Consider the following 27119-nt stretch of genomic DNA (forward strand, 5'->3'; position numbering starts at 1 on the left):
TTCATTGAAAAACACATTGTGTAAATACAACTTTTCATTGAGTTTTATTTCATTTTATTCGCGTCGATGAACAAGCCGACCCAATTTTTGAGTTTACTACTACTAATATTTAACTCCGTAGCCTTGTAAACCCAATCCAGACTAGGAAACTCTGGTATTGGAGAACAGGTATTGGAGATATTGGAGAAATTTGTCTTCGTGAAGAACTTTTTGATGGAACTTCCCGCATTTGCGTTACATAGAGAGGAAAGCCACAAAAACCTCCCACGGTTAGCCTGACGGCAAGGAGACTCTAACCTTACCATGATCCGTCTACCATAGAGAATATTTCACGTCAGCACTGTCGGTGGTGTGAGCCGGTTGCAAAATTCGTTTCGACTCGTGATCGCTGGAATTCGAACCCAGATCACCTCATTGGAAGGCGAGCGCTCTATCACTTGAGCCACCCCGATCAATGGGTTTTATTGCGAAATATGTAATAAATTTTTAAAAATTACTGTGATTAAATTATGGATTAGGTTACTCTTAAACCTGGTATATATTGACTAGGTCCGCTCCTGCGTGGTTAAAAGGATTTTAGCGTGGATATAATTAGACGAAAGTTATTTTAAATACTTAGGTTCAGGTTTATCTGAAGTTTGTCCTTTCCTTTGAGGTCTTGAACATTATCCATTTTTAAGTGACACAAGAATGAAACACACTGTTATCTAAACAAGTGAGGTTTCCAATGTATTTTTAAGGCTAATTTAAATTAAACCAACCCCAAGTCATCAGGAAATGCAGTTAAGACGTTAATAAGGTTTTATACAAAAATTGCGCAAATTTTGAATCCTACGTACTTATGTGATCAGGCAAGTGGTATAATGCATTACATGAAATCGAATCAGATCAAAAACAAGTCGATATGATTAATAGTTCAAAATTTATATAAGAAAGCTTTAATTTTTAAATTAAAGTTTTATTTATGTAATAGTTTTTATTGATGTTATTGATAGCGTCATTCAATTTAGAGTAAAATAGTATGCTGGAAATAATACCCCCCCTATACTCATTATAAATAGAATTGGCGTCTCAAGGTTATGCTATTTCCACACTCTCCACAATCTTACCCCCTCCGTTACCATGGTTTCGCCAAATCGTGCTTTTCTCCTCCCTGTGGCTGTACGTTTCAGTAAAAGGAAGTAATATATGGCTTGGATATGATTAGCTAATATGTCATGACATGTGAAAAGAAGATAGGTGATATGTTAAAGTGTTACACTGCTTGAAAGAAAAAATTCAGGTAAAATTATTATAATGTATGGTAACGACATTTCTGGTATAAAAATTAAAAAAAAAAAAACATAATTGTGGTTAATAAAACCAATATATACTGTTTTTAAACCATTCATTTGGTAATTTTTCCGTTCATGTGGTAACAGTTTACCGAACATTCAAGTTTTCAAAATTATAAATCTTATTGCTGCACATTTAGTGAAAGAATTTATTTTTCTAATGTCCTCCCGATTGACATTCAAATATCAGTAAAGCAGAATTGATAGCCACTCTTTCAGGGGCACCACAAGCTGGGCTAACGCTGCTCCCACAGTAAAAATACAATACTGAAAATTAAATACATTCGAATAAATAGTTATTATGCCATGTTCTTCGGTATAATGAAAAAATTACTAAGATTTACAGCATTTACCAAATTCTATCACACATTATAAAACCATATTTTATTGTTAATTTTTCCAAAATCATTGCCATAATCTTGAGTTCAAATAGAGCCAGAAACATAGTAAATTTTACCATATTCTGGTACTTTTGACAATATTTTTTCGCAATATGGAACAAAGTGGAGGAGAGATCCAAAAATATTGTTAAAGAGTGTGACATTATTTATAAACGGTCCTCAAGGGTTTTTAAGGGACATATTAAGAGCGATTATTACGGAACATCCTGAATATATAATGTTAGAATTTACCCGTGTGCTAAAAGATAGTACTATCTTGCAGAGTTATTGAGTGAACAGTAAAAAAAAAATTAAATGATAAGTTGCGTCAGAGTAATGCAACACATAAATCTTGCAAGGAATTGATGGCATTATTGTTATTGACTTACTTGCAAACTTCTAAAATAACTCTTTGTGGGAATTCATCTGTTTGAATGATAACGTGCCATTTTCCTTCAATATCTTGAGCAAAACTTGGTTGAATAATTTCTCTTTCTAATTCACAGAGGCTTTTTTTAAGCAGCACACTTTCTGAATTTCGAGGATAATATTTCTTTTGCTGCGTGATATTTCTCGACAATGAATAGGAAGCTATATCTTCCATTTCTACATCCGGGACTTCAACAAACATTTTATTCACAAGTTCTTCGCACACATCCATAATTTGTGACACTTCAATGCTGAAAAGTATAACAGATACCGTCATATTTTCACAAAATATAAATCTTAGCAACTCACTCAAAAAATATGTATACCATAAAATATTATATCTGGTTTAGAGGAAATTTTATTTATGTCCCGAACAGTGGCTGACAGAAATGTAGGAACTCCCACTGAAAAAAGAAGTGCCATCATTTCTGTTCAAAGAAAGCTAATTTAAGACTAAAAAACGACCTGTATAAATATGTTTCTATAAATATGAATGTAAATACGACCCGTATAAATATGAATATTATTGAAAGATAGAAAGAAATTTTAAATTTACACTAATATATTGATACATTTTTAAATGTAATGAACATTTGAAATTTAAGTACTATCTAAAAGCTATTAAATTTGCATGAATATCTTATTTCATTCTACACAAAATATTTTGCTTGAGCCAATGAAAAATCTTATTTCGTGATAAAAATAAAGATTTAAAGCTTTACTAGTGAATGACCCTTTCTGCTGTCCCCTTCCCTCTCTTCTCTGCACGCCCCACTAGATACAAACTTGCGTAACATATCACTTCTAAGTATGTTTACTGTACAACCAAATAATGATTTATATGTACGTACAACTAAATAATGACCAAATAAAACACACTTATTAAAAAACACTTTATTTCACTTGAATTTAAAAAAACACATTTTAAATGCATTTTTTCAAACTTTTTATTTGTTTTTTTAATCATTTTGAAGAATTCAAACATGTTTTGAGAAGTCTGTAGATTAAATTATCTTTAAATTCTATGTATTGAAAATGTAGGAGGCAAAACAAATAACAAGCGTGCAGAACTAGCCATTCAATTCTAAATTGCTTCCCTATAGAAGTGAAGTTTTCCATATTTTTTGATTTTGAAGTAAGGTAGGGAATGTATGTCGACATTTTTTCTAAAACAGATACATCAGACAACAATTATTTTCGATTTCAGAATTTGGAAATCGAAAATAAAATCTTACCTTTCTAATGACGAAATGCTTTTAAGAGAATTACCTCACTTTGTATTCTTATTTTATATTATTCCATTCATTCATTTTCTTCAGTTGTTGGGATAATATTTTCTGCTAGTAGGTGTCTACGAATTTCAGACAATTTAGATAAGAGAAAAACTAAGCGCAGAAATTAAAAATTCGTCAAAGACAAAGACAATCCGGCAAAGACATTAAAAATTCGTCAGTATAAGGAATACGGGCAATAACACCTTAGCTTGAAAAGCATCAAAGTAAGGAATTACGGGCAGCAATAGCCCTTCAAATTAAAAGTTTAAAGAATACCGGACAATGACACATTCAGTTAAAAATCACCAATGATGAGAATATGAAACCTGCAAATCAAAGGCTACTCATAAGGAGGCAGCTTGGAATTGAAGGACTGGAGCTGCACTCTTGTTGCTTTGTAATTTTGGGTACAGATTGCTTTGATCGAATTCATTTTATTCGAAAGAAATACTGCGAAACCATTTTTAATAAAAACTTTGTTAGTTATTTATTCTCTCACAGATTCATTCATTCATCCGTTAAAGGATATTCACTAATACTGAGATTCTCTTTTCATCTATTATCTTTGCTTATTTATAAATTATTTAATGATTTCTCCTAAGTAATAAAAAAAATCAAATAAGTTCATTTCAATAAGTAAGATGTCTTAATAACTTTTAAAACTGAATCCACCTTACTGCGGGTAAATTTCCGAAAACTATTGTCAAGAATTAATATGAAATAAAATTATAATATTTCGCTAAGTAATATGGTTCCAACATTAAGAGTAAATTACCTCAAAAATAAATTCGAGTCATGAAAACTATTTCAACTAATACGAGATAAAAATCTAAATAATAATAAAAATAACTATGTCAAACCACATTAACAAAAAGTAAGACAAAAAATCTGTTCGTCATAGCAATAAAATATATTAATTGACAAACGGGCTTACTATTGGTTAAAATCAAGATTTCATTTTCTTAGAATGTCAGACATTTATTGATCCATATATTATTATTTGGGAAGTACTGGCGCTCTACATCTAATAATATCTATCTAAAATCTTAATTAACAGGTGATACTATATAGCTTTATTGTTTTTATATGACCGAAACCTATTTGCACTTGTTTACGTTAGTGAATCAATTGGTTAAATTAGACGATATATAATATAAATTTGACGATAGGATAAATTAGACAATATATTATATAAGTATAGAATATTTATTATATCAAGCATTATATTAGTATATTGCAATATTTAGATCAAATTATTAGACGCATTGTAGTTTTTTTAGTAATTACCAGATTTGCACGAGTTTATATGCAATGCTTTTATCTTAAACATACATGTAATGGGTTTTTATTCGGAAGATTTTTTATATACTTTATATACTTCCTATATGTATTTACTTCTAAGGTATAGCATTACAATGTTAAAAAATTGATACAGAATCGTAAACAAATGCAAACCGGTTTCATCCGAGTGAAAACAATACAGCTGTATAGTATCACTTGATAATTATAATTTTACATAGAATTTCACAGTGCGTTTAATTATATAGCCAAGGACTGTATGGTGAACACGTTGCCTTCATTTTGCTGTAGGTCTCAAATTTGTGGAGCTTTAAGCCCCTTGACTGACAATCCCTTTGGAGGACAACCTACTGTTGCTAGAATGCTTTTTTGTAGAAATAAATAAGTAAAAAATATTTGGGAAGGAGGGGAAATTATAATCATAGTTTTAATTTCCATTTTATTTTTAATAAATGCCTTAAGAAATATTGAAAGCTAATAAAAATTAAAAATATTTCTTAAAAGAACTCACTTAGGATAATTAGTTCCGAGATCACACCAACCTAAATCATTTGTTCCTCCACAATTAAGAAGCATATCATCTCTAGTTTCCGACAAAGGAGTTTCTGGCAAAAGAGTCTTGGTCAAATGAATATTGGAATCAGCCCAGTCTTCTTCCACGTGGCCTTTTTTAAATGAAACAGGCTTAGTTTTGGCTTTATACCCAATGGAAATCATTGGTTCTTGGGGTTTGATGATACGAGCTTTCATAGGAGTCACACTTTCACTTTCTGTTTCAATAACTCTTACTCTATGGAATAGAAAAGAGTTATTAAAGGATATTTCTCAAAAGGTGGGAGCATAACACAGATCTAAACTTTCAGCTCTGACATCAATTAAGTTTAAATTTATATCTAAAAGTAAATCTATTATTCTGTCTAATGACAGAAATTAACATAAATTATTTCATACCTTCTCTGTAAAGTAAGTTAAAAATTATTTTCATTCAAACTAAAGGGCCAAAATATTAGCTGAGCAAACGTAACACTAATTTTTTTTTAAAAAATAGTGTTTAGATGTTTACAAATGAAAATTAAGAGAATAAGAGTATAAAGTTTGAATAGGACGCTTAATCGATATTCGTCTAAACAAATGACAGCAATAGATAAATTATACAAGGTGTGTCCAGTTTGGAAGGCTTATAACAAACAAAATACAACCAATACATCAAAAAATTTTGCTTAACTGATAGATAAGCATCTTAAATTTTTTTTCCACAAATAAGATCCTTTAGACAGAATTCAAGACTGAAATCAAAATCTTGCCGCATTTGCCGCTGCAACATTTCACGAATGAAGTTATGATACTTCGTCGTAATTCTGTTTCCTCAAATGGCATAAAGAGGCACGAACGCATTATTTTTGTTGTAACCCCATAAGAAATCGCAAGGAGTTAAGTTTTGAAGGAGTTGTAACTATAGAAGTCGATTGTCGTCGTCCGACCCGAGTTCAATTCAACGAAGCTCGTTGTTTAGGAAATCAAGAGCGTCTCTCAAATAATGGGGGAATACTCCATCTTGTTAAAAAATGAAGGACATATAATCTTCTGTAATTGTGGTATTATTGTGACAGAAATAAATAAATTATACAGATATGTTCGGGTTGGAAGGCTTATAACAAGCAAAATATAACCAATACATTAATAAATTTTACTTAAGTGATAAAGAAACATCATAAGTTTTTCTCCAAAAATATGAACCTTTGCACAGACTTCAGGACTGAAGTCAAAATTTTGCCACACTCACCACTGCAACATTTCACGAATGCGGTTGTGAATTCCGTTAAATAAAATGGCATAACAGGGCCCGAACGCTTAATTTTTTATGCAATTCCATACGAAATCGCAAGGAGTTAAGTTTGGAAAGCTTGGTAACTAAAGAAGAAGTCGTCATCTGACCCGCGTTCAATTTCAAGACGAGGAACCGCGTTATTTAGGAAATCACGAAAGTCTGTCAAATAATAGGGGAATGCTTCATCTTTTAAAAAAATGAACGACGTATAATCTTCTGTGTTTGTGGGATTAACTACAGTTGCAACATTACTCTAGGTAATGTAACCGGACCTTGGCATCGTTGATAGCCAAGAACCGGACATACTTCATTCGTAACGCTGTAGTGGTTAATTGGTATCTAGCTTACTCATCAATTGAAAATCACATTCTCTAGTTCCCATCGTAACCAAACCACCTTGTTGATTAGTGAACTGTGGCTCTAAGGGATTTATTTTTCTCTATCGAGACAGAATTCAACCATTAAAAGGGTGTAGTTGGAAATGGGCAATGTTAAATAGGCTTTTATTCATAACATTTCGCAAATAAACTAACAATATATTCTACCACTAAAGGAAATCTAAGATGCTCTTAAAATACCTTTTGGCTTCTTGTGGTTTAATAATCGTTGCTTTCATTGGATTGTAGGACATAGTCATAACTTTTCTGGCGTGAACATATTTTGGCTTATTTCCTCCTTTAGCCTTGATGAAAGTTACCTGAGCTCCTTTGTGATGTCTGGTCTCCATGGGATGATGCTCTTCACTGTAATGAAATCTGAAGAGAAAAAATCCGGTTGAGTGGCTTCAAATTTAATAAACTCTTTTTAAAGCTTCTTTGTATATTCTCAGAAAATTCAGTTCAACCCTGAACCATAATAATTTTGTATTGAACAGTAATATATTTGAAACAATAATATAAGTTGAAACATTATGAAATCGAAATATTATAAAGTTGAGAAGGGAAACTTTTCTATATGAAGCGTAGTATCGTTTCATCAAGTTCAGAAAGCAAGAAAATATGGTTTTAAATTAGCAACATGTTAGGGTTGGAGTAAATTTGAATGATATACTATGGTTTCACACTTTCCCAGAAAAGTACTCTCAAAATTTATATGCGATGAATTTATATAAGTAAGTCAAAGAGTTGTTTTCAATCTAGCACCAGATATTTAGAACAAAATCTGGCAGTGAGGAGTCAGTAGTTCAAATGTTCGTGCTTTCTTGATTATTATTATGTAATTATAATCTGGAAATCACTGCTAATTTTAAATTATTTAATTCTATTTTGTAAGTAAAAGGCACTTTATTTAAAATTGCATTTTGCATTATAACATAGCAGTTGAAGAAATGAATTTCGAGAAATATATTTGTTCAAATTAATGAAATTGTGCGCAACCTTTGTCAGAAAAGAACTACATAACAATATCTCAAACACACGCTCACACATACGTAAATATCTTACAAAAAAAATTAATCTTAAACCAGAAAACTGTTACAATTGAAGCGTTAAATTCTTTCACATGTTTCTTTTTTAATTAACTCAATACCTTAACTAAAAAAGTGTGATTTAGGAATTTATAAATTAAAACATGACTAATTATTAATTCCTTTATTAATCTCAATTTTTCATTATTTTCAATGATTTTTCTTTGTTCTTAAATGTTCTGTTAAACATAAGTTCAAAATCACATTTAAATGTAATTAATTAAGTTTGCGATAAGTAATAATTTAAATGATGCTCAAAAAATTCATTCGAGTATAAATTTTGCTTATATAATTATAGATATTTGTCAAAATAAATTTCATAAAATTAAGTTGAAACATTATGAAATCGAGCGTTTTTTTTCTTTTAACCTAAAACTTTCAAATAACTGAAGTTGGAGTCGAACAAATTTTTCCGAATCCAGCTTTGATTCCTGCAAAGTTCGACTCCTACTCCAATGGTGGGAATGTGCATTAACAGAAAACAGACAATATTGTTCACCGAATACATTTCTCGATGAATTTAAATCTATGCCTTAGGAACTCTTAGATCCCAAATCGTCAAGAATTCTCTTAAGATAATGTATGCTTATTCAGAGACATTTTTATGTCTTAAAATATCGTCTGTACAAATTAGTCAGCCTAATTAAGGTTAGGCTCTCAAACCATTAGCACGATCATTAGATCTGAAGTTATTCATGGTTTTTTGTGATTTTTACATAAGAGTGTAGTACCTGGAACGAGAAGCGCTTCCTCTTGGATAACTTTGTCGATTATTTGAGTCAGATTCTCGAAGAGAAAGAGTAGTTGGTAAGAATGCTTGTCCTCTTTCAGGCGTAGCTTCAGCATTTAATATCTCGATATTGTCGTTGGGTAAAGTCAAAATAAGTCGTCTTCTTCCCATACTCATGGGTTGAATGAGAAAAAAGGGACTTTCATTGGGTGCTGAAAAATGAGGAACATCCAATTGTCGTCGCAGTCTATGGGTAAAAGCTTGGCCTGATGCCACCAGAAATAAAAAGTAACAAATGAAGGAAGTCATCTGTAAAAAATAAGTTATATAAATTCATATAATTTCAACACTCGTGAAATTTAGTTTTAGGAGATAATTACTTACATTAATTGTTTCTAAATAGGACTTAAAAAAATTGATGCTGTTGATAGAAAAACACTATGTACCCCAACATACAGGTTCTTTCGTATAGATCATCTAATATAAATATTTTTTTAGAATTCTTGCATAAATTAAGCAAAAAAGCACACACATTAGAGGTCACCAACTGGCATTTAACAAAAATGCTATCTAAATCTAAGAAATCACTAGTGAAAATTTTAAAAACCAGTTTGATTGCAGCAGAAAACAGAAGGAAGTCAAAAGAACATTATTAAAAATACCTGTACGTTTCATCAGGCAATCAAATTAGTTTTCATGTTTTTCACATCGTCTTTCTCAGTAGTGATTTAATAGTGACAAATTGCGATAATATTTTCTTTTCTCCTTAATACGTTAATTTTCGATCCTAATTATATCCTGTTTATACCATATAATTCTATACCCCTGAAATTCTACTTTTGGATAATTCTACTTCCCGATTCGATAATATTTCTATATAATTATTCTAATTACTTGTATTTTAGCAATTCTATATTTTTACTTCATTTTGGGCAAAGATTCTAAAATATATAATTATTAATCGAGGTAATTACGAAACGTTTGTGAATCTTAGAGCTAACACGATAGGCGATCGAATCATTCAGGAGTCTAAAGCGTCGCTCATGGAAAGTTGGGGCTGACTAAACAACCAGGGAGTATGCGCAACAATGGTCCTCATGATCGTTACTGAAAATCTTTTCTTTGATTGAAGAGTTTGGAGAAAGCTCTTGGGTTAAAATTGCGTATTATTCTTAGTATAGCCATGAAAGCGACAGGTGCTTGAAGTCTCTCAAGAAGAACTCCCTGTAGAAATGCATTCTCTATCATTATTAAAATTATTCAAACCTAAATTCTATTGCTATTTTTATACTTCATTTATTGATTTAAATATTTGGAGTAAAATATTTTCTTAAATCAAAATAAAAAGCTTTATGATTTTTATGTACTTAGTTTGTAATTTTTTTTACTGTCAATATAAAGTGCTTCAAAAAAAGTGCTTTTTTAAAATATAGATGCTATTTAAAATCAAAATGCAGACACGTATTACCCTGAAGGGACCATAACCATGATAATATCATGATACTTCCGAAAATGTCAAATAATCGGATATTTTGATATACATTAGTCATTTGGATATATATCCGATTGTTTCGATTGAAAAGTTAATCTCACAGCTGATGTTTATTTTTAGGCATAAAACATAAAAAATAATATTTTGCATATTATAACATAAGATGCAAAATATTTTGCAGAGCATATTATAACATAAAAGAGCATATTTTGAATTTATCGTTTCATCTATTTATCAAGAGATAATTTTTTTTTTTAACTGAAAAATTCAGTAATGCATATCTTTTGATAAAAATATCATGATGTTTATTTTAAAATGAATATCGAATGTACAGCGCAATTTGTATTATGATGTATCCTTTAATATATGCGTATCAATGAATGCTTCTTTGAAATATTGTGGTGTTAAATGAAAAGAAAGCCGACGCAGTAACAAAAAAATACTAATAATAATGTGACACATAATTGTTTATGAAAATATTTATGAGCAATAGTGAAAAAAATAATTAATAAATTCAAAATTTTTCGAAAGATTGTTCAAAATATATTATAGAATATTATTCTCTATAAGCCACCTCCATTAGGGAATTTTCTTTCAAAATTGGAATATAATTATTAATAAAGAAAAAAAATTTGCTGGTGTAATAAGAAAAAGTTTTTAAATATAAGCAATCATAGTTATGCCAAATGAATACGCACAAAATGTTTAATTGTGTGAGACAAGTCCTTTAAATAAATTTATGATTGAAAAAGATATTTATTTTACAAAATAATAATCAAATACAAGAGACTTACTTGAATTACGTGTTATGAGATGCTGTGGGGGAAAAATGACTTGTTTGGGTAATACTGTTTATCCTAATAATGTTCTGTAGGTTTATTTACTTATTAAAATATTAATAATAAGTAAATAGACATTTAATAACACTCTTAAATATTGCTTTTAGTCAAAATCGAATTTTCATATTGAAAAAGAAATGTTTTGAATTTATGCATTTATACAAATTCTGGTAAAATTACAGTAGTGCATGGTAATGACATAACTGGTAAAATTAAGACACAGTTCTAGTTAATAAAACCAAAATATACGGTATTTAAGTCATTCATTTGCTAATTTTATTATTATTACCCTATATATAGTAAAAGATACAAAACTGAAAAGTAAACTTAAACGAAGAAATAGTTTTTATGCCATGCTCAAAGTTTTATGATGAAATTACCAAATGTTACCACTTACCATATTCTAGTAGTTTTGACCATGATTTTTTTCACAGTGTATTTATAATATTTAAAACTAAAGGAATGTGCGCAAATTTTTTTATTTTTATATTCTTAAGCAATTTATAATTGAAACGAAAAAGATCATAAATTATCTTACAAATTATTTTTAGTCAAAATAGAATTTTTAAATTGAAAAGGAAAATTTTTGAATTTAAGCATTTACATTTATAATACATTTATTCTAAATGAATGCGAGCAACGTTTTCAATCATTAAATGTTCTTAAGAAATTTATTAATGGAACAAAAAAGATCATTGATTACTAATTTTTTAAAAAATATATTCAGTTAAAATAGAATTTTTAAACTGGAAAAGAAAAGTTTTGAATATTAGTATTTATAGATATGCATATACATAATTATTTTAAATGAATGCGAACAACATTTGCAATTATTTTTATGTTTTTAAGAAAATTATTAATAAAACAAAAAAGATCATTGATTACTAATTTTTTAAAAAATTACTTTTAGTTAAAATAGAATTTTTAAATCGAAAAAGAAAGATTTGAATATTATTTACAGATATGTATAATTATTTTAAATGAATGCGAACAGCATTTGTAATTATTTTTATGTTTTTAAGAAATTTATTAATAAAACAAAAAAGATCATTGATTACTGATTTTTTTAAAAATTACTTTTAGTTAAAAGAGAATTTTTCAACTGAAAAAGAAAAGTTTTAAATATTATTATTTATAGATATGTATAATTATTTTAAATGAATACGAACAACATTTGTAATTATTGTTATGTTTTTAAGAAATTTATTAATAAAACAAAAAAGATTATTGATTACTAATTTTTTTAAAAATTACTTTTAGGAAAAATAGAATTTTTAAACTGAAAAAGAAAAGTTTAGAATATTATTTATAGATATGTACAATTATTTTAAATGAATGCGAACAACATTTGTAATTATTTTTATGCTTTTAAGAAATTTATTAATGAAACACAAAAGATGATTGATTACTAATTTTTTTAAAAATTACTTTTAGTTAAAATAAAATTTTTAAATCGAAAAAGAAAGTTTTGAATATTATTATTTATAGGTATGTATAATTATTTTAAATGAATGCGAACAACATTTGTAATTATTTTTATGTTCGTAAATGAAACGAAAAGAATGATTGAAAGCAGAGACTTACTTGAATAGTGAGTTGTGATGCGTTGTGGGTGAAGAGGAATGAGAAACTAGTTTCTTACTCTATGACCTTCATAGTTTTTCTACCTAATCGAGATCATTTTTATATTTTATATTAGGATAGGGGGAAATTTTGTGCCGGAATCGAAACGTGAGAAAGTCATACACCTCTTTTTAGAAAAACAAACAGGAATAATGTGACACAGAAATCACATCGCGGGTAGAATATGAGCGCTATTGAAATCGTTGAAAATCACTCAGATAAAATAAATGAGTTTTTATATTTTTATCAAATTAATATTATTTTTCACTTTTTTTGAATAAATAAAACAGTGTGAATGAATGAATATTCTCTTAGTAACCGGTCACAATGCATGGTTTTATAGTTGTATGAATGGGTTACATATATATTTTTTATATTATTGTTTTTAAGTATAAGTGGTGCTATGTACTGAAAGCCAGGTGTTTCCAATGAAATTTTTACTTAATAGGCATTCTTTGATGTTTCATTGCACCAATGACTCCCTAACAACGTAATTGCTAAATGGGCTGCGATTGTGCCGTTTTATACACCATCCAAGTTTTTGCTTCTGAGGGGAAATGCATCTTATTACTTATTATGAGAAATCATGGAATCAATAAAATAAATACTTTATTTTTCAATTGCTTCAGTAACACTCAAACTAAACATCTCGACTAGAATTCAAAAATCCTGATAACTTTAGCGGCTAAAAAATCGGAGATGGCACTTAAGATTATATATATTGTTTACAGACTCAATATAAATATTTTTCTTAAGAATGCAAGAAAAAACTTTAACATAATATTCAACTAGAGTATTATTAAAACCCATGTCCAAGAGGTCATGAGTTCGATCCCCACGGGCCTAAAGCTCCCTGTGTCGTAAATGGTGACTGGTGCACGTTAAATCTGTCAGGTCATAAAGTCCTCCATGTTCCCACAACAAATCAAACCTCTGGGGGTACTGAATTGGAGATTTGTCGTTCTCTGGTTTCGATTAGAAGTACGATTTGTGGATGAATTTATGAATATATGAATGGGTCCACCCTATAAACGAGTTGTGACGTTATTGGCTGATGTAGCATTTTTGGTACTAGATGGCGCCACCGAAAATCAAAAAACACACCCTCGGGCTTAAATTCCATTGGTTTCACCAAGCAGGCTTGCTGGTTGGTAAGTCGCATTAGAAACAACAGTAAAGCTTTAATCGGTTTCTCTAGCCCATTCAAATTAGAAGCAATTCAAAGTATTTGCGCAGTTGGTGTCTTGTATATAATATTAAATGAAAAATTATAATAGTTATTTTCTCCTCATTTAACAAAAGAGAAACGCAGTTCTTTCTAATACATGCCTAGTTTCTAACTATCTTCCAAATTAATAGTTATGAGTATAAATTTTGAATTTTCGTAGAGTTCTGGTCCCAATTCAATTTGAAGTTATGAAGTCTTCGATACGAGATTTTTTTTCCGAAGCTTTATTTTATTTATTTATCTAAAAACAAAACAAGGTTCGTTAATAAGAGAAGAAAAAGTAGATTAAATAAATTCTAGGAACTGCCCCGATTATTAGTCGCCTTTAATTTTTTTTAAAACTGCAACTTCCCATTATTTCGAATGGTTATGTTTCTTTCTTATCTAATTAGAAATACGAATACAATTTTTTGTATTGCAGCTTAGCTGGTAGATATCAGTTATAGTGTTGGTTCTTTGCAACTCTTTCGCCAAAGAAAATATAAAAAAGCAACACTTTGAGTGTCTTAAATCAGCAAAAAAGCTTAAATTTTAAATTAAAAATATTATAATTTACCGAATATATTAATATTATAATTTACAATAAATAATTTTAATTAATAATTAAACTGCTTGTAATTAATTATAAAATAGTTTACAATTGTAATTACTTTAAATATTAAGACAATTTATAATTATAATTAATAAAATAACACTTTATAAATGTAATACAATACTCACAATAACCAATATTAATATTTCGCAATTAACTGCTTATAAATGTATATTTTAATAATAGCATACATTTAAAAATTATTTACTATTATAGACTTTATTTCATATGGAGATTACAATTATATTCTAGGATTTGGTGAATTAAAAGTTTCACCAAATCCTAGTATAATGCTACTAACTAGATATTATTAGATATTATCACTAACGAGGTAAGTAACCAAAGTATAACTTGCAAATCAAGCTGAACTTCTTTTATGCAGTTAGTTCTTTTGGTTGCAAAATAATATGTATAAACAAATTTATCTACTTCACTTTTTTTACAGAGATGTAATTTAGTGAACGTGTACGTTTAAGCGTAAAACTTTATAAGGTATCTCAAAAATTTCATCAAATGCATAAAAAATATTGGATGTTTTTCAAAAGATTTCTCGTTAGAATTCTAATTAGCAAAAAAAAAAGAGAAAGAAATCGTTGCATTTACCTAAGAAAATGATTAAAAATGCGGAAATGAGCAGAAAGTTTGATTGTAATACTCAAAATGAGAATCTATTACTCTAATTTTCAAATTTAATTTCAACCGTTAAAAGCGAGAGCTGTAAAATTTAAATTAATAGTGTTTTTTAAACTTCTTTCATTAAGGAAAATAAAAAAAAAACCCACAGTATAACTGTTTTACGCTTTAGGCGAAGCAATAATTTTAAACAATATACACCATCTTGCCGTATAGAATTTTTATCTTTAAGAACGGGCAAATAACTTGAATATTTTAAAAGTTATCATACTTTTTTTTAAAATCCCCAATTTAGCGAGATTTTTTCACTTACATAAAAATTATCAAAATAAATTAATATTTCTCAATTTAGACTCTGAATTATTTAGAATCATGCTCTGTTCTGAATTATCTGGACTCATAAGAGTTCAGCTGATTCAGAGTTCGAGTTTAAATGTTAAAAAATTATAAAAGAAAAAACTTCTTCTAGTGGTTCATTTTTATAACTAGCATTAAGGGCACTGGCAATAGAAAGACTTAACTTGACATTCATGAATAACTGTTGCAAACTCATAGCATTTATGAAAATATCATATTATCCTATTTTTCTTAGAACTTGGTGTTGAACATAGCGCATTGGCCTAAAATAAAAATCTTAGTTTTTCATAATTTTTAACATAATTATTTCGAAATATGCAAAATTAATTTATATATGATTCCCAAAACGTGAAAATTTATCAGTTAAAAAATTCAGCTTGATTTCGTAACCTAAATATTTATCAGTAAAAATTTTTTACCTGGATTGGCGAGTGAGATTTCGAGTATCTTCCAAGTAAGTATACATTAATTTCAAATTATATATTTCTATTTTTAATGTATACGTTTGGAAACAATTTTGTACGTTTGAAAAGTGTCCGATAATAAATTAAATATATGTTCACAATTTAGACTCTGAACTATCCGCACTAATGAATTCTTTCGAAATAGACAAACTAAATTTATATATGATTTCCTAACCTAAAAATTTATCAATAAAAAAATTTAGCTCGATTTCGTAACCTAAAAATTTATCAGTAAAAAAAAATCAGCTCGATTGGCGAGTGAGATTTCGAGTACCTTCCTAGTAAGTATACGTTAATTTCATATTATATATTTCTATTTCTTATGTACGTTTTGAATTAATTTTGCACATTTACGAAGCGCATTATAATAAAGTAAATATATATTCTCAATTTAGACTCTGATTTATCTACACTCGTTTATTCTTTAAATACAAAATAAATTTATGTATGATTTCCTAATCTAAAAATTTATTAGTTAAAGAAAATCAGCTCGATTGGTGAATGAGACTTCGAGTTCTTTTTTATAAGTATGCGCTAATTTCAAATTATATATTTCTATTTTTTTATGTAAGTTTAGAATTAATTTTGTATGTTTAAAAAGTGCGCTATAATAAATTAAACATAATAAAATTAATTTAATTTAGCATAACATAACAGTTAAAATCTATATTTGTACAAAATATTGAAATTGTGCAAAACTATTTTAAGTAAAGAACTAAATACATAAAAACACCCAAGCATTTACATTTACTTTAGTGTTTATACATGAACTATACTAATTATCATAAATAAAGGAAAAATTTAAAAAATTGTTACAGCTGTCCCAAATATAAGCCAATCCCAATGAAATTTGAATACGTTGTCAAATAAAAATTGCTAAGTAAAACTGCAATATGTAAATTAGTGACACTGCAACGTATTGACGTCATCTGCAATCAGTATAAAACTGTATGTTTGATCTCAAACTTGTGAATTTAGCCCTGTTTTTTCATATAAAAAATTTGAGCTCGACAATTTGTAACAATGACCAATCAGGCATCATTCATCAAAAAAAAAAATTAGATGGAGATCTATTGGAAGACTAGAGGCAAGACAAAGTCAGATAGAAGTGGTCAGATGGCTAATTGTGAGTCCTTCTATAGTTCATAGACTTTGGCAACAACTTCTAACCACAAGTAGAATGAAACTATCTTCAGCAGCAAACAATAAAAGTTCAGCTCGATCACCGGACTTGAATCGTAATGATCATTCAGGGTATTTTAGGAAGACGTGTATCTGCTCTCAATCCTCATCATCATCAGACTCTTTTTTATTTTATTTTATAACATTCGCTTAACAGCCGAAAAGTTTTGGTTTTATGACTACTAATGTTCAACTCCATAACCTTGTAATTTTGAACCCAATCTAGAAAGCAAGGGAACTCCTGGATCAAATATCAGGAGAAATTTGCATTCGTAGATAAATTTTTGATGGAACTAGCCCGTATTTGTGTTACATAGAGTGGAAAACCACGAAAACCTCCCATGACTAGTCGGGTGGCAAAGAGACTCTAATCTATGATCCGTCCACCACTGAGGATATTTTAAGTCAGCACTGTGGCCGATGCGAGCCGGTTGCGAAAATTGTATCGACCAGCCATCGCTGGGATTCGAACCCGGTTCAACGCATTGGAAGGCGAACGCTCTATCCCTTGAGCCACCACGCATCTCATCAGACTTTTGCCATGCTAGCAACTGCTTTGCAAGAACTAGGACTCACATTTCCAATGGAACTGGTAGGTCGCATTATTGAAATTACCACATATCGCTGTATGTGTTGTACCGCTGCTAGAGGCAACCTCACTAGAGGTACCATACTTTTAGGATTCCAAACAAACACATATGATTTATTCATTTTATACCTATGCTAATTTCTATAACACCATACTTGTCTGATCAATTCTTTTTATGTTATTATATATATTATTATGTACACAATAACGTGTGCCAGTTTCGTTAAATTCTATGCGTAACTTTTTGAGGCATGGCCATTTTTTTATTTTTTTAAAATTTAGGGTAACCAATGTATGAAACAATAATAACAATCAAAAATAATATAGTATTAAATTCATTTTCATCTTTTTTTTAAAATTAACTTAGCACTTAAGATAAATATTTTGGATTTTATGAATCAAAAGGTAATTGCTAACAATTCGGTATCAAAAGGTAATTACTAACGATATTTTGATAGGTTCCTGCCCTGAGAAAAAAAAAGTATGGTCCAAAATACAAGAATGTGGTAAAGTTTATCATGTTTCTGGCTCTATGGTAACTCCAAAAAGCACTGTAATTCTCAACGAAATGCTTTAGTAATGATTTTGTGCTTCAGTAATGATACCATATATTTTGGTTTTATTGCCAAAAATATACTTTGTTTTTAAAAAAAATATCTTTACCACGCATTACGGTAATTTTACCAGAATTTTTTCCCCGTGTGTGCTCTTTTATAATAGTTCTATGGAACATTGACTTTCTATGGAATAATTGACTTAACAATCATTCGAGTAATATTTTTGTTCATATCATTATAAATTTTCATCTAAATAAAACTGATAAAATCAAAGATGTCTTCTTTTAGCCCTATAGAATATAACTTTTTACTAACTGGTGTCGGAGTCACGAAACATTATTTGATTCTCCGATTCCACTACCCTGGATATGAATAACTGTTTTTAAATAGAAAATGATTCAGAAATATGACAAAAAGATCTTCTGCCACTTTTATCAATAAACTGGTTTAAAGAAAATTCATTTACCTGGAACATTATTTAAGAGGGCACAATTTATGCAGTTATTAGGTTTTTTGCCTCTCGACGATGCAGAAAATTTCTTCGTTTATTTCCTTCCTTAAAGGAAACTTCTTTTTTTTATTCCAATTGACAAACAACCGATTTCTTTCTAAATTTTTATTATTGTATTTGAATTTTTTGGATGGTTCGACACATTAAAAAGTTGGATCTCTTTCTTCTGATTATTGGTGCTCAGATTTTGCTAACCTAAAAAACATAAAAAAGTGCCTGACTTAGAAAATACTCCCTCATAATCAAACAAAAATTCCCATTTCAAACATTATTTGTTTCATAAATTTACGTATAATTCGATTAAATAAATTTTTTTATATTTGAAAAAAACCTAGTTATTATTTCCATTTCAGTTAAAAATACATTTTACACAGGGGAAAATGCAACGTATGGGGAAAGCAAGGTTGGTATTAAGAGTTGCGATGTAGACTGCAAAAATAGTAAAATGATTTCAAATAAATAAAAAAATTAACCAATATCAAAAATTAGTCAACATACGTATATAAAGAAACAATTTAATATGCAAAAAAATGCCTTAGATAAAAAAATACAGCAAAAATTTTTAAAAAGAATGCCGAAAAGGGAAGAAAAAATATATGTTATTTTATTCCTTATTGATAACATTAAAATTGATTAGGACGAGAAAAGTGATTGAGTTTTTAACAAAAAGGGGAGAGAAAAAACAATAACAGTGATGATGTAGCATGGGGACAACGTACTATCTCTTACGATTAATTTTCCAAACCTTAGGAATTTTTTTAAAAATCAAATAGCTATAATACCCCCTAAATAGCTATTTTTTTTTTTAAGAATTGGATGAATGATTGAATAAAATGATTTCATAATTAACACGTTAATAATATCTCAAAACCCATCTAATTCTCTAAAAAAAAAATTGCAATTAAAAAACAATGATTTTAATGCAGTAAAATTTTACTACTAAACCAGTTTATAACTAGTATAATTAGTAGTTTATTAGTGTATTTTATAAAAAAAAATTAAAACTTTTTAACTGTAATTTCTATAAATAGGGACTTTCATTTCTGTCAAAAGTATTTTAGTATTGTTCTCTTTTAGTTTTGTTTAGTAATGTCCAAATAGAACATGAAACTTATAAATATTAGTTTGTCTTCTGAATTATTTGAAGAAATTTAAGGAAATTTGAAGGAATTTCCGCGGAATGTTTAAAAATTTAACTTGGTCTAATATTCTTGCAATTCTTAACCAATTAAAATGATATCTAAAAAAAAACTTTTCTAATACTAATTTATTTTAATTTTGACATTCGAATTTTTCATATATTTTTTATTATGTCACAGGCTTTGGACAACTGATTCACTTTTGGATTTAAAGAAGACAGGATGCATTAAAAAATTTGGGAGGGGCATAAGAATCTAATTACCCTTTGTAAAAATTTTATTCTGTTAGTTTCTAATGACTTTCTAGATCTAAGATTTCTGTTAAATTACTACTATTCATTATGATGAATTTGGTTCTTATAAATATTTCAGATAGAAGTTAAATATTAATTAATTTGGAAACAATATTTATTATCTTTTATAAACTTAGGGCATTACTAATTATTGGGTTGATTGGAAAGTTATTTTATTTTCACCAACTGAGGATTTAATTATATTTTTTAACAGCCAACTTAGCACTTAAACCGTATATTCATTATATTTTTTCACAGCTGATATAGCAAGGCTTGTTGATTCTACGACGTAAATTTTGGATGGTGCCGCTTTAAAGTATGAAAATCGAACACCAAGATTTTCGGCATATTTTACTTTTCAGACACAGTAGAGAAAGAAATATGCTGTTCATCCAAGAAAAATATCATCTGATAAGCGTGGAGAAGAGGTATTGCTGGTACGCCATTGCGAAAACTGCTCAATCCAGCAGAATTTCAATTAAAGCTGTGCCCCATTATGCCCCATTGTAATATGAAATGATGCTTTTTTGCGAATGATATGCTCTTTTTATAACTGTAGTGAGTTTGCAATTGTTACTCATGAGTCATGACTGATAGGTCAAGTGTAGTCTATCTAAAGCCAGCGCTGTCTACGCTTATTTTAAAAATGGCGCAAAACGTCATTATGGAGAAAAACCGCAGCTTTGTGAAAATGAGAAGCTTTAGTGGTCGAATTTTTTAATAATTAAAAACTTACTTCAATGCTTACTTGGGCTCACAAAAATTTGCAATAACAGAGAATAAGGCATTGATTTTGATAATTTTCAGCTAAGTAGAAAAATTAAGTAGAAAACAGCTTTAAGATGCACCCCGCTTATTAAAACAATAAAGACATTAATTAATGCAAACAGGTGAATTGCAACTTTTGAGATCACTGAGATATTAAATCGAATTCGACAGTTCATAATCATTTAAAAATCCTAAGGTTTTAACTCAAAGCTCAACATATGGGTTCTTCATGTTTTTATTGAGTAATTTGTACCGTCGCGTTAACGTCAATGATTTGCCAGTCAATTGTCTAGAAAATTATCTATTTTTGAAGCATATCATCAATGAGAACGTGAAAGGGGCCGTCAACAGCAATTTCCCCGGTCTCTACAAATTTGTTAGATTATAAAACCTTTACTTCAAACAAAAGAGATCAAAAATCAACTAGATAAGTTTTTTGGCAGCAAAGAACAAGCATCTTATGCGCTTGAAATTATCCTATTAAAGATGGCAAAGGTATTGGACCAAAAGAGACAGTATATTATTCAATCAAATATTGATTTACTTAGTTTCTTCATGAAAATCTCCTTTAATTTTCATTAAAAAAAACTAATAAATTTAAGAAAAAAGAAAAAAAAACGAAATTACTTTTTGTACAACCCAATGTAAGCCTAGTTAAAATAAAATATTCTTAGTCTTTTTTATATTTTATGGTAATCAGGATTTAGTTGAATTTCTCACTATTTTTCAACAAATCAACAGTGTTTGAAAATTGAAATGGAATAACATTCTTAAAAAAAATTCCCAATATTTACTTAAAAGTTAGAAAATGTAAAAAGTTAGTAAACAATATTTAAAAATGCGTACAGATATCGAGGGAAGTGACAATTTTATTTTATATTCTGTCTTAATTTTTATAGTTTTTAAAATTCTAAATGCATATTTAAATTTATTTAGAGCCAGTAGGACAGCCTGGAAGGCCGGGGTAGACTGGTTGGTAGGGTATAGGGCCCAAGTCCTAGAGGTCGCAAGTTCCATTCCCGCCTTCCAAAGACTCCTCGTGTATTAAATAGTGGCTGGTGCACTCTAAATCTATCAGGTCACTAAGTCCTCCAAGTGCCCAGAACAAATCAATACCTCTTGGGGTACTGAATTTGAGATTTCATTTTATTTTATATCCGTCGTTGGACAGCCGACCCAATTTTTTGGGGTTTACGACTACTAATGTTCAACTCCGTAGCCTTGTAACTTTGAACCCAATTCAGGAGACTAGGAAACTCCTAAATCAAGTATCGGGAGAAATTTTGCCTTCGTGGAGGGCTTTTTGATAGAACTAACCCTCATTTGCGTTACAATGAAAGGAAAACCACCCCAACTTCCCCCTGTTAGCCTGACGGTAAAAGGACTCTAACCAATGATCCGTCTACCGCTGAGTATATTTCACGTCAGCACTGTAGTCGGTGCAAGCCGAATGCGGAATTCGTATCGATCAGTCATCGCTGGGATTCGAACCCGGTTCACCTCTGTGGAAAGCAAACGCTCTGTCCCCTGAGCCATCACGATTCTGAATTGGAGATTGATCGTTATCTAGTTCAGGTCGGAATTACAATTTGTGGTTGAATGGATGTATGAATGGGTCCACCCTATAAACGGGCTGTGGCGTGTGTGTGACTGATGTCGTATTCTTGGATATAAATGGCGCCACTGAAAAACAAGAAACGCACCCTCATCCTAAAATTCGCTTGGTTTCACCAAGCAGGCTTGCTGATATTAGCAAGTCGCATTAGAAACAACAACAACAGGATAGCAGTATTTAACATAAACTCTTACAAATAAATAAAATATGAATTTCAACTTTCTATAGTGAAGCTCCCTGGATGATTTAATTTCCAGCTTTTATTTAAACCTTTTGAGAGTTAAAACTTCGTAAAAATTTTGACTTAATGATCAGATTTTCACACACTTAATTGTGATTTTCATGATCTGGGAAATTCACTGAAAACATTTCAATTTTAAATAGCACAGCGGATAATTTAAGATACGAAATCACACACAAATACACTCTTTCCCTGATGTCTTTTTGATGAATTTTCTTGATTGACTTCCTAACTAAGAGGTCATGAATCACTAACTAATGATCTCAGTAGTTAGGTCATAAGAGCAGTTATGACAGCGTATAATCATTTTCATTTCATTAATTATGCTTAATTATTTTATCGCTTTATTGCTTTTAGGGCATTATTATTTTATGCTTAAAATCTTTGGACCCATTTTTAGTGTGAAATAAAACTCAAATTTTTCTATTTAAAAAAAAATTGAATTTCAATAACTCAAGTACCTTCTATTCCATTTGATAACCTTTAACATTTTTTCTGGAAATTTTATGATCTAAGACTTAAGATCCTTATCAGCGAAAACCTCAATTACGTGCAATTTAAATCCTTCGAAATTAATGAAATTTTTACCATTTAAAGAGTTTTGGAAACTTTGAAATAAATCATATTCCGATAGTGCAAGGTCAATGATATATGAGGGATACGACATCACTTCACAATCAAGTTCCAAAAATTTCGTACGTGTTGTTAAAGATGTGTGAGACCTCGCAAAGATGAACAAGATTCCTTTGCGATTTGTGATTTACGTTAAAATAATTGTTAGTAAAATTGAGTTATAATTCGTGTGTTCACACAATATAGCGCACCGTGAAACTTACATACAACTAGACATTTAAAACAAATTGAACCTCACTTTTTAAAATGAAATAAAATGTTTTAGCTGAAACATAATCGGTAACTATCTCTTTATATACTGTAAAAAATAGACCACAATTTTCTAAATAACGGCATAGTTTGTGGTACTGTATTATGCACGCTTCTTTACTTTCCGAACAAACAGGTACTCACCGATCTAAGGCTGGTTGCTACTAGGTTCTACCACTAGAGTTCAAATATTCTGACACTGAAAGCTTAGTACTTTAACCTCTGAGTCATTAATTCTCTAAACAGCATGAAATATTTTGTTATGCATTGCTAATGTAAGTAAAACCCCTTATGATAATAATTTATTATTTTTCCTAAACCATTTATTTATTGAAATTCAAATCAACAAGTTATTTTTATGTTTAATTAAAAGTAATCATGCATTAATCGATACTTAATTTATTATTGCAAAATGGAATAATTTTTATTGTCAATTAATGTATATTTTACAACCCATATTTCAGACTTTTAAAATGCGTTAAAAAAAAACCACTTACGAAAGTCGACTTCAATAACTTCAAATCAATTATAGTTTCATTCTACCGCTTCCCTTAATTTGGAATATTCAATATTTGTTTTTTTAAAGAAAGCATTATCACCGGTTGAGTGGCACTAAATGGACAAAATGACAGAAGACGACCTACAATCTCTAAGATGACATAATTACTTCTCAGTAAAACCTGTCCTTAATTCTCTACCGGATATTTATAGTCTGACCCACATTAAAATAGAAAAAATACAAGAAGCTTTTCATTTCAAAGACCAATTAGTAAAAGATTTGTAGGATTTTGATTTTCTTTTTTTTTTTAATTTTTAAAAAATATCGTGCATGGCAATTAGAACACTTATATATATATATATATATATATATATATATATATATATATATATATATATATATATATATATATATATATATATATATATATATATATATATATATATATATATATATATATATATATATATATATATATGACGCACTATAAGATTATATGTAAAATCTTAATTTTCAGGTGATACCATACAGCTTTATTGTTTTCATTTGAAACCGTACAACTGTACAACTGTACAACCATACAACTGTATAGTATCACCTGATAATTATAATTTTATATAGAATCTTATAGTGCATCTAATAATATGGTCAGGGACTGTATATATATATATATAAATCGGAGATCAAACTAAAAATACATTTGTGAAATATCTTTCATTGAATGATGCCAAACTTAACCGTGCAATCGTGTTTTGGGCATGGGTTGAGGTAGCTTCTTAATTAAGAGCCCTTTATTTATTTATTATTATTATTATTGGACTCACTCCCCGGATGTGAAATAAGGGGAACGAGTTTAGTATCATTCATTTTTTTTCTTTGAAAAAAATTTCGTAGTTTGTATTTTGAGATTTTCGACCATTTCCAAAAATTTCGATCATTCTGTAGAACTTAGATATGCTTTTAGGATAGTTTTCAAAAAGTGGAAGCATAACACAGATCTAATATTAAGCTCTAACAACAATTAAATTAAATTAAATTCTCAATAAAAATTTGAAAGTAAATTTATAATTTTCTCTAGTTACAAGAGATAACATTATTTCAAATCTTTCATATAAATACTTAAAAAAAAATTTTTTTTCTAAACAAAACGGCCGATTTTGAGTATTTATGACGTCAACTGAGTCAATGTTAAAACAAAAATGGGCTTAGATGGCTTAAAATTAAAAATAAGAGTGTACATTTTGAATAGGGCTGTTACTTGATTATACTTAACAAATTTCAAGTTTATATGTGGTATATTGCTGTGTAAAAAATTTTTAAATCATTTCAGTATTTTGATGCATGTCCAAGAAAAGAACATGCCTAATCACGCTATTATTTTTAAAAAAATAGATTGTAAGAAGTATTTTAAACTAATTTACTCATCCTTAAAATAAATTTTCAAGCATATTTATACATATTTTCTTATGTTTTTATGAATTATCTCTGTAAAAAAAAAATAATAAAAAATAAAAATAAGTGCACACTATTTTTTTTATTTCAGAAATATAGGATTGTCTAAAAAATGTAACGTACTCAATGCTTTTCCAACAAATGTATTGTTTAATATAACCTTATGTCCTAACATTCTATGAAAAACGCTATTCTATCATTAATTTTATTTAAATAGAAAAGTATATTGCATAAGTAATGAATCTAACGTTATTAACAGATTTCAGAATTAGCTACTGTTAACGCTTTTGTTCTCACCTTTTAAGAAGTTCCTATTTATATGACATTTTATGCACTTCTTTTATTAATCATTGTAATATTTACTTAAAAATTAAGAACTGCCTTTTAAAATTGAAAGTAAACAATCTTAAAGATTGGATGTAAAAAAGGCAAACATGTGAAAAAATGTGTCATTCTTCAGAATAAAAATGTTATAACTCTTATATCACAAAGTGCAGATTTATCACCACTTTTTCGTTTATTTATTCACTGATTTACCATTTCTACCATTCACTTACATTCCAAATTACAGATTCACCAGTTTGATCCATTGATTTACTTATTTACTGCTTCCTTTACTCACCTATTCAAATACCGCATCTCCTCTTACATCGTTCCTTTCTTCTTCCATTCATTCACTATATTAAGAATTATTCACAAAAGCTTCATCAATATTGTCTCAAACATTTAGTAAGAGGTTTTTAAAATTGAACCGTGAGGTTCTTAAAATGAAACAATTCAAAATTGAGGTTTTTATAATGATAATTGAGTAAATCAGTAATAATGAACAGACGTTTTCCAACTACCTAATAAATTTCCTTTAAAATTAACTAATCGTTCTCAAATAGGCTAATTAATAATAGATAACTATTAATTAAATTACGAAATCAAACATTTTCGATAAATAATCCGAAAAAATTAAATTAATCAAAATAGCCTGAATGTGGAAAATAAGAGCTATTAGTTTAGTCAGAAGATTAGTCGAAAGTTTGCATACCTTAGTATTAATTTCATTTCCTTATGTATTTTATCCTTCTTTCGGAAATACTAAAAACAATTGAAAACTTTTTCCAATCATAACAGTAGTTTATCTTATGATAGTTTCATACAAAGAATAATTTTGAATAATTGTTTTGTATAATCATAGCCGAAAAAATGTGAATTTTAAGAAACACGAATTTCTACATAATTTCACGCTGTAACTTCAAATTACAAAACACTAAACATAAATGGTCGAATCAAATTGTTGTCCAGAAATGAAACAACAAAATGTTTGAACTCTTATAACTCAGGAACTATTTGACGGATTTCGTTTAAATTTCTTCAATCAAAATTACAAATGGCTACTGTACGTGTACAATGAGGAAAATTAAAATATATCCCCC

General features: G+C 28.9%; 1 protein-coding gene across 5 annotated transcripts in view; it reads right to left on the reverse strand.

Moving 5' to 3' along the window:
* Positions 1-27119, reverse strand: part of LOC107446434 (uncharacterized) — a 62401-nt gene that overhangs the window by 1677 nt on the left and 33605 nt on the right. For 3 of the 5 annotated variants that reach the window (XM_071187793.2, XM_087154961.1, XM_016061081.5), the window contains exons 2-5: positions 8741-9048; positions 7123-7299; positions 5228-5506; positions 2104-2394 (exon numbers count right to left, since the gene is read on the reverse strand). In XM_071187793.2, coding sequence (XP_071043894.2) covers positions 2104-2394; positions 5228-5506; positions 7123-7299; positions 8741-9048 — 1055 coding nt within the window. Of the gene's footprint in view, positions 1-2103; positions 2395-5227; positions 5507-7122; positions 7300-8740; positions 9049-12654; positions 12723-18761; positions 19002-27119 lie in introns of those variants that run through there. The other 2 variants (XM_087154960.1, XM_016061079.5) reach the window with 2 other exon arrangements.

The sequence above is a fragment of the Parasteatoda tepidariorum genome, chromosome 11, assembly GCF_982258835.1.
Source record: "Parasteatoda tepidariorum strain Cologne lab strain chromosome 11, Ptep-v5.0, whole genome shotgun sequence".
NCBI lineage: Eukaryota > Metazoa > Arthropoda > Arachnida > Araneae > Theridiidae > Parasteatoda > Parasteatoda tepidariorum.